This window comes from Peromyscus maniculatus, chromosome 23 (assembly GCF_049852395.1).
Source record: "Peromyscus maniculatus bairdii isolate BWxNUB_F1_BW_parent chromosome 23, HU_Pman_BW_mat_3.1, whole genome shotgun sequence".
NCBI lineage: Eukaryota > Metazoa > Chordata > Mammalia > Rodentia > Cricetidae > Peromyscus > Peromyscus maniculatus.
In genome coordinates this window covers 8,671,208-8,684,174 of record NC_134874.1, presented here as the reverse complement: position 1 = coordinate 8,684,174, position 12,967 = coordinate 8,671,208, and the positions used below count along the sequence as shown (strand labels likewise).

The window sequence follows — 12,967 nt, the reverse complement described above, 5'->3', positions numbered from 1 at the left end:
CTCACTATGAAGGCTCTGTCTCTAGAGTGCTGGGATTAAAGGCTTGCATCATCAACACACCCAGCTACTTCTTTAATTTTTATACACCGTGGGCCCACAGTTCTTGAACTTCCTGAGGGACCCCATCATCAAGGCAGATAGATAGTGATCATTCTCTGTTATAAAGACACCAAAGGAACCCCTACCCTGCCCCCCAAAAGTCAAAGCTGGGGAGAACAGTAAGTCTGAATCACACATTGAGTGTGAAGCAGAAAAGAAGCTATGGGATGTGGTGACTACAGTTTTACAAGGGCATCTCAATGGGACCAAATGTAAGCGGGAAGTGCCACGGTGCCATGCCACAGGCTGCTGGGAGAAAACACCCATTCTGTCCTAATTATGACCTTGGGCGAACACTTGACCTCTTCAAGTCTTTTGATGCTTCCTTAGGGAAAGTGGGGGTGAACCCAGTTCTCCTCAGTGTGGTGGACTGGGTGGGGTGGCCTGTGTCAACGTGCCGAGGAGCCTCTGACTCAAGGGGACACGAATGACCTGTTGCTCCCCTGCTCTCCCCCCGCCAGCCCCGGAGAAATGTCTCCCCCGTGCCTCTGCTTCTGGGGGGGGGGCAGGTCTAGCTTTCAACAAGTGGACAGGAGAGAAAGGGCTTCGTTTCATTTTCATTCTTAGGCAGGGTCTCGCTCTGTAGACCAGGCTGGGCTGGAACTCACAGAGATCCACCTGCCTCTGCCTGCCGAGTGCTGGGATTAAAGGTGTGCGCCACCAGTCCTGGTGAGAGGGCACATTAAACAATGCAATCACCTCTGGCCAGTGTGTGGGCTTTAAGGGGGAAACACTGACAGAACACGTGCTTAGCATGCATGAGGCCCTGGCTTCTGTACTCACCACCTGCTCCCCGCCCCCAACTAAAAAGGGATTAAGCATGTATATTTCCCACTGTGTCTCGCGTGTGCTCTACCCACTGAGCTACACTCCCAGGCCACATATAATTTCTGAGTACCTCACATACCTGGAATAGATACACTATAATAAGTAAGCAGCAGCTAAGGAGTTGTAGCCAGGAGGCCTGCAACACCTTTTAAAGGAAGATCCCGGTTGCTCAACACACTACCCTGTTTAATCCTAGAAGACCTGGTTCCGAAGCAAGCCGTCCCACCTACGGCCCAGAACACGCCCCCCACGCGTGAGCATGAAGGCTGACAGGAACCACTCAACAATAGGCTTCCAGTGACCAAAGCCCATGAGCAGGATTAACTCTTCCTAAGGAGCAGAGCAGTGGACACAGCGGAAGTGGTCACCTCAGCGCTGAGCAGCAATCACCCGCCAGCAAGTTCTCAGAGAGAATATGGTGAGTGCCTCGGGTTGGCTGCGGAGCCTTGACAAGATGCCCTTCAGAACACCCAAAGGAAAGGTGTTTTAAGTTCTCCACTAACAGCTGAGGGATACCAGGAGATTTCTGCGTTCTGTCTCTGTCTCTCTCTCTCTCTCTCTGTCTCTCTCTGTCTCTCTCTCTCACACACACACACACACACACACACACACACACATACACACACACTAAGTGACACTCATTGTTTTTTTGAAAAAAACGGGAGCTAGGATCTCCTTATGTAGCCCAGGCTGGTCTTGAACTCGAGCTCTTCCCGACTCTGTTTCCCGTGTAGGGGCACCACAGGTTGCACTACGACACCCAGCTAAAACGCACACTTCTCGATCCCAATCCTCATGTGGCAGTGGCTGTGGGGACGTCACTCATTCAACTATGTGTTTCCTGAGGGAGTGGCCATGTGGGTTGGACGTATTGATTGACAGACAGCACAGGTAAAGGAAACTGGGATCAAATAGTGAGTTAAGCAGGCAGGCAATGGGAAAGAAGTATGTAATATTCATGTGTGTGCACGCATGTGTGATATGTACATGTCCATCTGGGTGTGTACATGTGTACAGAGGCCAGGGATCAACATGTGGGTGTCACTCTCCATGTTCTCCACCTTATTTTTTTGGGGGGCGGGGGATGAACACATGAATTCAGCTCGGCTGGCTGGCCACTGAGCTCCAGGGATCGGCCCGGCCCGTACCTACTCTTGCCCCTGCCCTGCCCCGCCCCCGCCTGAGAACTGGTGGCACAGAGTCACAGGTGGCTGGCCGCATGGGTGCAGGGAATCTGAACCTCACTGGCTGAGTCGTCCTCCTAGGCCTGAGATTTGCGGCACATCGATAAGGCATCCTCTGGTGCACCGTCCTGAAGGAGACATTTTCGAACTTAGCTTAGCGCTGGCTCCTGAGAGGCGCCACAGGAGTGGGCCGCACTCATTGAGATGAGTTCAACAGCTAGACAGCGCCTCAAACATTCCAGATGCAGATCCCTCCCCACCTCCTAGGGATTTTTCCTCTCAGTCTGATGAGGCCAAGTGAGAGAACCAGCAGGACAGGGACGGAACAACGGTTTCTCTTCCATGTTTTTCTGAGGAGCTTAAACCAGACTTTCCTCTCATGCTCTCCCCCTAATGCGTGGTCTGTTACAAACTCGCTTGTGTGGCCAGACCATTCCTTTCCAAAGAGCCTTCCTGTAGGAGGCAACGAATGAGCCATCCGGTAGACACGGGTGACCCTGATGCTCTTTATGACACCGTCTGCTACAGAAGCTGCCAGGGACCCAGAACATGGCAACATTTGAAGAAGTGACTTCACATACCCAAACAGCCAGAATCGCTCTCATGGGTCAGTCGCAGAACGCAAACACTGGGCGTGCCGTTCACCGGCAGTAAGACCCAAGGAGGGTCCCCCTCCAAGGGCCAAGGACCCGGAGAGACAGTTCTGAAGAACGACATAAACGGCTCTCTTCTAGACAACAGACCAGCTCAAACCACACTTTCTCACGGAGGGTCGGAGAAAGGCAGAGAAAGGCCATGACGTTCCTTTCCTTCTCCGAGGTCTACACGAGGCTGGGAAAGGCTGCTCACGGGAGGCACGAAAGAAGAAGCTGTGTTCTAAAGCCCCACCACGGCTTGCTTCTCCCTTGTCCCACAAGCAACAGAAGAGCAGTGTGTGGAACCCAGAACACTCTGTTTTAAGGTGCCCAGAGAACCACACCCCCAGGAGCAAGAGCCCACGGCTCATGGCCACCACACTCCCAAGAGCATGAGCACACAGCTTATGACCACCACACACCCAGGAGCAAGAGCCCACGGCTCATGGCCACCACACACCCAGGAGCAAGAGCCCACGGCTCATGGCCACCACACATCCAGGAGCAAGAGCCCACGGCTCATGGCCACCACACACCCAGGAACAAGGGCCCACAGCTCATGGCCACCACACACCTCATTCAGAGACACAACAGAGAGAGCCATACTGAGTGAGAGGAGGCGGTGTCCAGCGAGGGCCTCCTTTAGGTTTGCGTGGAAAAGGTGGGTTCGTGAGACGCATCTGAGAAGTGGTAAGTGTGGGCGTGGGTTGGCAAGTCAAGTGAAAGACGTTCTCAGCACATACTGAGCGTACAATGGAAGAGTGAGCTTGTGTGTTTCTGTCTGTGCTCTTTGCCTGGTCACCTCCAGATCTCGGTGACTGGTCAGCAGCCACCAGAGGGAAGCCACGGAGAAAGAGTACGATCCAATCCAACCGATGAACCCATGGTTGACACACCAACCCATCAGTCTAGTATTGCCCTTGACTGTCAATTTGATCAGTGGCTTGACTACCGATGAGAGGATCCCTGCTGTCCCATGACCCTGCGCTTAATGAAATGCTATTCACACTACCTTAGTCCTTTTCACTTGAACTGGGATCTATGGGGAAAAAAATAGGATGTGTGATCCATTTTCTAAAATCGCACACTTCTTTCCACTATTCTAGTGTCTTGGCTTGGGCAGTCCTTGGGTTGAGTGTCTGAGACCATGTGGTGAGGGGCAGGACTGAAGGACTTGATAATATACATGAACATAGCCGTGGCAATAGTTAGATGGCCCCAAATGGGACACAGACACAACCATCCAACGCCACGCTCCATTCTTCCCTTCATTCCTTTATTTGTCTCCCTCAAAATTTGCCAGCTACTCAGAAGAACTTCCAAGGATACCATCATGACTCGGACAGCATCCCTTCTGGAGAGGGGATGCCGCTGGTCTCTGTGCCTAGAGCGCCAGCTGCCGCCCCACCCAAACCCAGGCTTCTGGGTCTCTAGGTCAGGATTGGAACGGAGACCTTTTGACACATCAGAATTCCACCGGAGGGATGGACCACAGCAGTTTCCTGCACTGGGGGGTGGGGTGGGGTGGGGTGGGGTGGGTTACTCTGAAGCTTGGAGCATCCAGGGAGGCTTCCAAGGGCTCTCTGCTCATAGCCTGAAGTGGCCTGGCAGGGGAGCAGCTTCTATTAGCCACTGAGGCGGCGGCTGTGGTGGCTGGAGCCCACGCTGAGCCGCCCCGGAGGGAGTTTTCAGAGGCCGGCATGAGACTACACCAGCATGGCTGTAGTAATGAAGGGCGGGAGGAGAGAGTCATGAATATATGATGTGGGAAGGAGGGCGTGGCTTGAGGGGAAGCAGAGAACCTGTCCCACAATGGGGGGAACTGCTGGGGCTGGGGTTCACCTCCCTGCAGCCTGCCCCTGCTGCGAGGGCTCCCCATGGCCTCTCTTCCCACTCCTCGGAGAGCAGGTGGGGGTTCAAGGGACGAGCCCCACGGGAGCCTGTGGTGAGTAGTCACAGCTTTCTTGTCAGACACTGTGGCACGGAGGCAACTACGGACAGCCCCACCATGTTCTAGCGGATTCGCAGGCGTGTTTTGGGAGATGCTTGCCAAGCATTAGCAGCCACAGAGTGGACATTTTGAGATCTCCGTCACACGGCAGGGTGTTCCTTTCAGATGAAAAATTGCCCATTAAAGAGGTTACAAGAAACTTCAGCATCAAAGAACTCGGGAGTGGGATTCTTTATGAACAGACTACGTTAAACTGTGTGATTTTTTTTTTTTTTTCCTGACATGGAGTGGGCATGAGCAATAGACTGCCGCGATCGTCTCCATTTTCCTCCCATTTGCTCTTTCAAAGATTATAATGCCTTCCAAATCTCAAACATCACTGGGGCCTTTAAAAAAGGACTTGGTGGGGTGGGGGTGGGGGGGATAAAAGTAGAAATCAGGTTTGAAAAATAGGACAAGAAAAAACCGATTATTTCTGGGTCGGCCTCAGATGATGTCATCATGGGTTCTGGATGTAACGGCCAAGCAGTGTACAGTAACTCTTCCCGCTCATGTGACCTCTAACATCCATTTGGGCAAAACAACTAATATTTCAATCATTTTCCTGCCGGAGAAGTGCGATTCAGGTGGAATGGCTGAAAGAGAGTTCCAAAGGCTAAGGATGAAATGGGGAGAGAGAGAGGGAGAGACCGTGTGTGTGTGTGTGTGTGTGTGTGTGTGTGTGTGTGTGTGTGTGTGAGCGCGCACGCGCACGCGTGGGGGGCCGAGGGGAGGAGGCATGAAAACTAAGTCTTCCTGCGCACACCCCTTTTGCTACTACAAGGGCACCCGGCAATCACATTCGCAGTAGTAAAAATGCTGAGGAATCCGACAGCCCCTCGGCTCCCACAGCTGCTGCCAGCCTCCCCTACAAAGCCCTCCTCGCTTTATGGCTCTCAGGAAATTCTTCAGGGGTTAAATGGGGGAAGCTCGGCCACTACCACCATTGCAATAAATAAATGAATGAACCAGAACGAACCAGTGGACTGTCCCTGGGAAGCAAGTGTCTGATTTTTCTACAATTACAGATGGTAGCCGGCAACCATATATACATATTTTTTTAAATTGTGTTTTACCTTTTGGGGTGTGTGTGTGTGTGTGTGTGTGTGTATGTATGTGTATCATAGAGACACACATGCACCTATATAAAAAGAAGCATAGTGCCCTACACACATCCATATCTTAAAAAATATTTTTAGAATTATTTATTTTGATTAAAACACAGATCGCTTTAAAAAAAAAATTGGTCATGCCAGCAACTCATCCCCAAACCTTATATTTTACATATACAGCACACACACACACACACACACACACACACACACACACACACACACACACCACAGAGGCTTTTTTTTTTTTCTATGCCATAGACAATGCTAAATATCTCAGATCAGGTTGCTATGCCAACAGATTTCTTCCCCCCCTAAAATGAATAAAATTATTTGGAGGGAGACAACATCCCTGGCTGCTTTTCCTCCCATCCATGAAGCCGAGGGAGGCTCAGGGAGGGCCAGAGGCTGCCAGACAGGGAGGAGGGGAAGGCAAGGAAGGTGGGGAGAGCAGCATCGGCTTACCAAAGAGGCGGATTTGATCGTGGCAAAGCGCTCTCGGTTCCGATAGTGGAGGGCCTGGCTCTGAACTGACTGGGTAGGCCGCGGCTCAGGCCTGGGATCGCCGTGGCCCGCCTCATCCCTTACGAATACATGATCCTGCAGAAATGGATGAAGAGAAGGAGGAAGTCCAGCTGCGCTCTTTCCTCGCCGGCTGCCTCTCTCTCACCCCTCTTTCTGAACAAGCACCGCTGTTTGAAATGCATAGTTCAGCTTCTCTAGTCCCCGCAGCTCCCACGGTATAAAATGAATAAGCAACACATTGCAGCCTTCGGTTAGGAATGTCAGCTGATCGCTCGTGGGATGCCTTCTGACTCCCTGGCAGGCTTTTTTTCCCCCCTTTTACCTCCGGAATCACATAGATGCAAACGCAAAAAGGAAGGGGAGAGAAGAGAATGGCGCGGCCGGACGACGCTTCAGCACGGTCTGCCTAAAACGCGGTGACCAGATAATTCCTTTAAAAATGTCATGTCCGTGTCTGGCGGGGAGGATGCTGGTGGCTTTTAACATAAAAGCGAGCCTCCGCCTCATTCCCTTGAAAGAGCTGCGTTGTCAATTGAATTGGATCTGTGAGCTGGTCGGTGGGGTCATCCTTCTTCTGGGGGGTGGGGTGGGGGGATCAGGGGAGGCTTGTGGCCAGCCGCCTCTCTGTCTTGTGCTGGGAAGATTCGGCAGTCACTGAGGGATCCTGCTTTCCAGTCATGATCGTACACAGTTCTAGCACCTTCTCTCTACAGCTTCTGAAAGGATTTTTTTTTTTTTTTTTTTTTTTTAGATTTAAAGAGACAGGCGTACAATTCCAAACCAAATGATACTTTCACAAACGGTCCCTCAACTCGGCATCGGTATGCCAGCAGACTCAGCGAGGCTGGTATTTAATGTCCTTGACTGATTTAATCGAGTCCTGTGCTTTCTTGATGGCCAAAGATGATTAATCTCATTCTAATGCTCCGTGGAAAGAAAAAAAAAATAACATGCCCTGGACAGATGATAATGGATGTTCCTTAAATGCAACTGAAATGACTTTTAAAGGAAAAAATGTTTTCAGAGGACCATGCCCCCTCTGTACAAGATGAGCTGGTCATTCAGTCAGTTGGGATGTTAACCTTTAGAAAATTAAAAACAGCCCCCCACCCCACCCCCAACAGTACTCTGGCAATTTGTAGCTCAAAACCATGTTCAACAGTGGGGGATTTTTAAATAGCACATGCTCAGATGGGGAAGGAGAAATCAATTTCTTATTCCCCAGGGTTCTAGGAGAAACCATTTGTTTGCATTTTCTCCAAGAGTACCTGAAAATTTTTAAAAAACATATAATTGCCCTCCCCTTCATTACAAAGCAAGGACCAAAGAGATTCAGAATATACAAAACCATATCATTTATCTGAAATTGTCAAAAAAAATATGTAGACTTTTTTTTTTGAGGGAAATGAAACGTTATAACCAGGTCTTGATGTAAAGCTACAATAATAATAAATAAATAAACAAATAAACAATGCATTACTTATGCTGGGTGAGGTTGTGGACACCTATAATCAGCACCCCCTAAGATACACCTGCACTTTGAAGCACCCAGGAGGTAGGAAAAATTGCAGATTTGAGGTCACTGTGGGCAGAACAGTGAGAGCCTCGCCCCACTCCTGAAATAATTTAAAAAAAAAAATTCTTTAACATAGGTATTTTGAAACTTAGGAAAAAAATGTTTGAAGGATCCTTTTAAATTTGTATTACTTCCCAGGAGGTCTGAACTTGCGGCACATAGACAAACGAGCTTGGCGTGTGACGGCGACCCTGCAGTGGGCCTGGGCTTCTTGCAAGGCCCCTCTCTCATCATCCTGTATTTACTAATGAAATCTCACCACATCTAAAACTGAACTTACTTAACACGACAGGATCAGAAAAGCGTGAAACTTTTCAATGCCAGCCTCGTCAGAGACACAAAATCTGCGGCTCCGAGCCGTGACTTTAGTGAGATGTAAGCAGGGCCATCGAGAGAGGACGTGGGGTAAGGGGCAGCAGCAGTCACCCTTCAAGTGGTGGTGACTTCACGTGCAAAGAAGGCCAGTGGCACCAGAAGCCACAGTGCTCACATCATACACATCCATATGTAATAAAAAACTAGAACCCAGGGTGTGGTAATGTATGTCTACAATCCCAGTACTCAGGAGGCCGAGGAAACAGAGCAGTCTGGGGCCAGCCTGGGCTACGTTAGTAAGCCTCTGCCTCAAAAAACAAAACCAACAACGAAGAAAGAAAACCCCAACCAAACAAGCAAAATGATGACTATTTTAGGTTTAGGTGATTTAATGATTAAATTAAAAGTTACTGGTATTTTTATTGTGTTAGATGTATAGACAGTGGAATACATTTAGAAAGCTAAAATCTGACATCACTTTTGATTGTTATTGACACATTAAATAACTCACTAAAGTATATATTAAAAATGCTACACACAGTGTGAAACCTGTCTTAGAAAAAGAAAAAAAAAGCCAAGATACCACTTTAGCAATTAGTTCAAAGATGAGGACCAAACTTTTAACTTACTTTAAATACAACTGATAAAATGAATAATGTGAGTCTTTGCTTTACCCTTTTTTCTTGTTTAAGAATTACATTTATTGATGTATGTTTGTGCATGTATGTGTGTGTGTATACATATATATACATATATACATATGTATACACACACATACATACATACATATACACACACATGCTATGGCATGTGTGTAAGGTCAGGGACAACTTCAGGAGTTAGCTCTCCCCTTCTACAATGTAGGCCCCGGGTACTGAACTCAGGTCTAGTACTAGAGAAGCAAATGATCGGGCTGTGAGTCATTCTAACAGTGGACACACCCATTCCAGGGGTAGCAGGAAAGGAAGTCTGCTTGCTTTACATTTTACTTATTGACTTCTTTGGAGACAAGGTCTTGTTACCGTAGCCTGGCTGGCCTGGAACTCACAGAGCTCCATCTGTCTCTGCTGAGTGCTGGGATTAAAGGGGTGGCCACCATATCCGGCTTACTTGTATTTTGTCTTTTGGGGCAACCATTCGCTAACACTGAATGACATTCCCAGGCCCAAGAAATAAATTTGTAGACACTCAATCTCACTGGATTAAAAAAGGCTGAAGTTTCCAAATCAGCTTAATGAGCTACTTAAAAATAAGGGGGATGTGGCCTGAGATGTGAAGCCCAAACACAAGGATATGTCTGTCACCTTCGTTGAACATTGTCCCTTCAAGTCACAGACCCTCAGAGTTTAACCGCTGTATATGGTGCTCACAGATTGTGGGCTGGGCACGATTTAGAAGTAGCCGTGGAGAGGGTCAGTTATCACAATAGCAGTAAGAGCCTGCTCTCTGCCCACGAGGAACAGAGGGCTGACATCTCTGAAGAATGTTTCTATGAGATGAAGAGCAAACACCAGGCTACACTTTACCAAGACCAAATATGTGTCTTGGTGGTAATTTGCCTTTTTTTTTTTTTTTTTTAAGTAGAACAACTTTTTAGTTTTATTCTATTTTATTTTAGTTTTTGGGTTTTGGAGATAGGGTTTCTTTGTGTAGCCTTGGGTGTGCTGGAGCTCTGCAGACCTCAATGGCCTCGAACTCACAGAGATCCACCTGCCTCTGCCTTGGTGGGTGAAGTGCTGGGATTAAAGGTGTGTACCACCACCACCCAGCTATTTTTCTTTTCTTTCCTTTCTTTTTTTTTAATTGGCAATTTACCTTTAAAAGATTATTATGGGGGGGGGCTGAGGGTTTAGCTCAGTGGTAGAGCATTTGCCTAACAAGCACAAGGCCCTGGGTTCGGTCCTCAGCTCCGGAAACAAACAAACAAAAAAACAAAACATTATTATCAGGGCTGAGGAGAAAGGCTTAGTGGGTAGTGGTACTTGCTACCCAGTCTCAAAACTTGCATTTCACTGACTCCTGTGGGTTGTCCTCTGCCCTCCACAGGGACACTGTGGCGCACGTATACACACATTGTGCACGCACACTAAATAAAAAGTAATGAAATATTGTTGTCCAACAACACTTGATATAGTCTTTTGAAACGTCTTTGGGATTAGGGGCCCATGGTAAGCCCGTGTATTTTAATCTGGCAAATCTACTTGTGTGCTCATGGTTAAAACGCACCAGAAATATTTCCTCAGATTAAAAAACTGATGTCACTCTGTGGGCAGACCTCCAACTAATACTTGCTCAGCACCCTCTTACAGTATGCACAATAAATTTGCTTTTCTTTAAATTGTATTTTTTATTCAAAAAAATAATTTTTTTTTTTTTTGGAAACAGGGGCCTTGCTTTGTAGCTCAGGCTGGCTTGAATCTGCAATCCTCCTGCCTCAGCCTCCTGAGTACTAAAATGACAGGCAGGTGACAGGATAAAAAAGAATTACATTTTTATATCATAGAGTGAAATATATCACGCGAGAGGCACAAACTTATGTCCTGGCATTACTGTGTATGTGTGTCAGCACATGTGTAGGTCAGAGGTCAACAGTGGCGTCTTCCTCTATTGTTTCCGACCTTGTGTTTTGAGGCAGGGTCTCTCACTGAACTGGGAGCTCGGATGGGCTGGCCGGCAAACCCCTGGGAGTCTGCTGTCTCTGCTCTCCCAATTCCAGGGTTACAGGTGTGTGCTGGTGATGGAACCTGAGGCCCTGTGCATACTGGTAAGCACTTCGTGAATGGGACTGAATCAGCACCCCGAAGACACTGCTTTTATTTAGACAGAAGCTTCCTCCCAGACAGACCTGCCTCGTGGTCACATGTCTAGAACGTATATGAACTCGGCAGTGATTTGGGTCCTTCTTGACTGCCTGTGGACTGGGCTCACTTTTCCCGGTTCACTGTGATAGCTGCCCGGGACTGTGGGCTTGGACAAACCCTGTCTCCCCGGGACTTGGCCTGTGGTTGTGGCACTTTGTCTGGGGGGCCATGGCTCAATAAACTCAAAAGGAGCAGTCTGAGGAGATGATGAGGAAATGGCATTTTCTCTTGGGTTACTTAACAGAATTCGTATTGGTGCTTCCTCAAAGCCCGCTACTCTGTTTACAGGGAAGCTGTCAAATGGTGGCGCACACCCGACACAGCCCACGGGTATGACCTGAAGCAGCTTTTCTCTGACTGGAGCCTCTACAGACACCCTCACCGACCTGTCTGTGGACGAGGGGCCAGCAAACTCACTGCCCCTCGTCTGCTCCCTTCAACATATCACTTTGGTTTTGTTGAGACAGGCTCTCTCCATGCAGCTCGTGCTGATGTGGAACTGGATCTGTAAACCGAGCTGGCTTCGAACTCAGAGATCCAGCAGTCTCAGCCTCCCCAGGACGGGGATTAAAGGTGTGAGCCACCAGGCCTGGTTTCTGAGGCTGCTCGATGGAGCTGGAGGGGAATCCTGGGTCTGAACTAGAGAGTCAGGGAGGGAAGGTGGCAAGGACGGAGGACAGGGACACGACTGCAGGATGCTCCTAGCCCCTCGTCCGCACCATCAGGTTCTCTTTGCTGAGTGTAAGTGGAAGCAGCAGTGAACCTGGCCCTCTGTCGGGCAGAAATAACCACAGGCCATGGGAGCAAAATGTACCTAGGAAGCTCAAGCCCCTCAAGGACTTTTCTTCCTGCCAAACAAACTGGGGAAAGCTGTCCTTTGGTTTTCAAAGATGGCAACAGGGCTGGTGAGATGGCCGGGCAGGTAAAGGCACTTGCTGTTAAGTCTGATGACCTGAGTTCTAGCCCTGGGAGCCACACGGTGGAAGGACAGAATGGACAGAAATCTGTCCTTTGACCTCCACATAAGTGCTCTGGTGTGCAGTGCACGTGTGCACATGCACACACAGACATGCATACTAAATGTCATAGAAATGAGTTTACACTCATGACCTGCACATATCACACACACACACATACACAACTTTAGACTTAGGTTTTACATGGGACACAAAAGAACAGAATATAGTAGTGACACATATGGGTGGAAATGCCATAATAAAATCCATTACTTTGCATATAAAAAGTAATTAAGAGAATGTAAGGGCAGGGTATATTAAAGAAATGATAAATTACTTGAAGTAGCTGACACAAATATTCTCTTGGTCAGTAAATATCTTTTAAATTTTGAGTTTTTCAATTGTATTATAAACAGCTAGGAGTATTGGAAATCATAGTTCTAATGTTCCGTGGTGAGCCTGAGAATCATTGGCATGTGTGTAGATACACGTGCATACATGAATGGTGAAAGTGTAATCCATGCACATATAAGAATTTTTAAAAGGTGAGCTTCATAAGATGGTCATCTTCCAAGATGGTAGCCACCTGTAGCTCTGGCTCCAGGGACTCTGACACCCTCTTCTGGTCTCTGAGGCACCTGAATGCACATGCTACACAGTCATCGAGCCACACACACATGCATAAATACTAATAAACAAGCAAACAAAAAAAGAAAAATTCTGCCTTGGCTCTGCTTCCTGGAAACTGTAACCAGGCACCCAAATATCTGACCGCGTGGTAGTGCGGCTGCTGTCCATCAGCATGGGCAGGGAACCAACTTGAGGAGGGCTTCTTGAAAAATCCCATCACAGGGAAATCTCAGGTAGACTGCATATCCCTACTGTA

The 12,967-nt window shown here is 48.2% G+C and overlaps 1 protein-coding gene across 2 annotated transcripts in view; it reads right to left on the bottom strand.

Annotated features, from left to right (window-relative positions):
- Positions 1 to 12,967, bottom strand: part of Taok3 (TAO kinase 3) — a 179,133-nt gene that overhangs the window by 32,445 nt on the left and 133,721 nt on the right. For both annotated transcript variants that reach the window (XM_015997445.3, XM_006970814.4), the window contains exon 15: positions 6,314 to 6,448. In XM_015997445.3, coding sequence (XP_015852931.1) covers positions 6,314 to 6,448 — 135 coding nt within the window. The remainder of the gene's footprint in view (positions 1 to 6,313; positions 6,449 to 12,967) is intronic.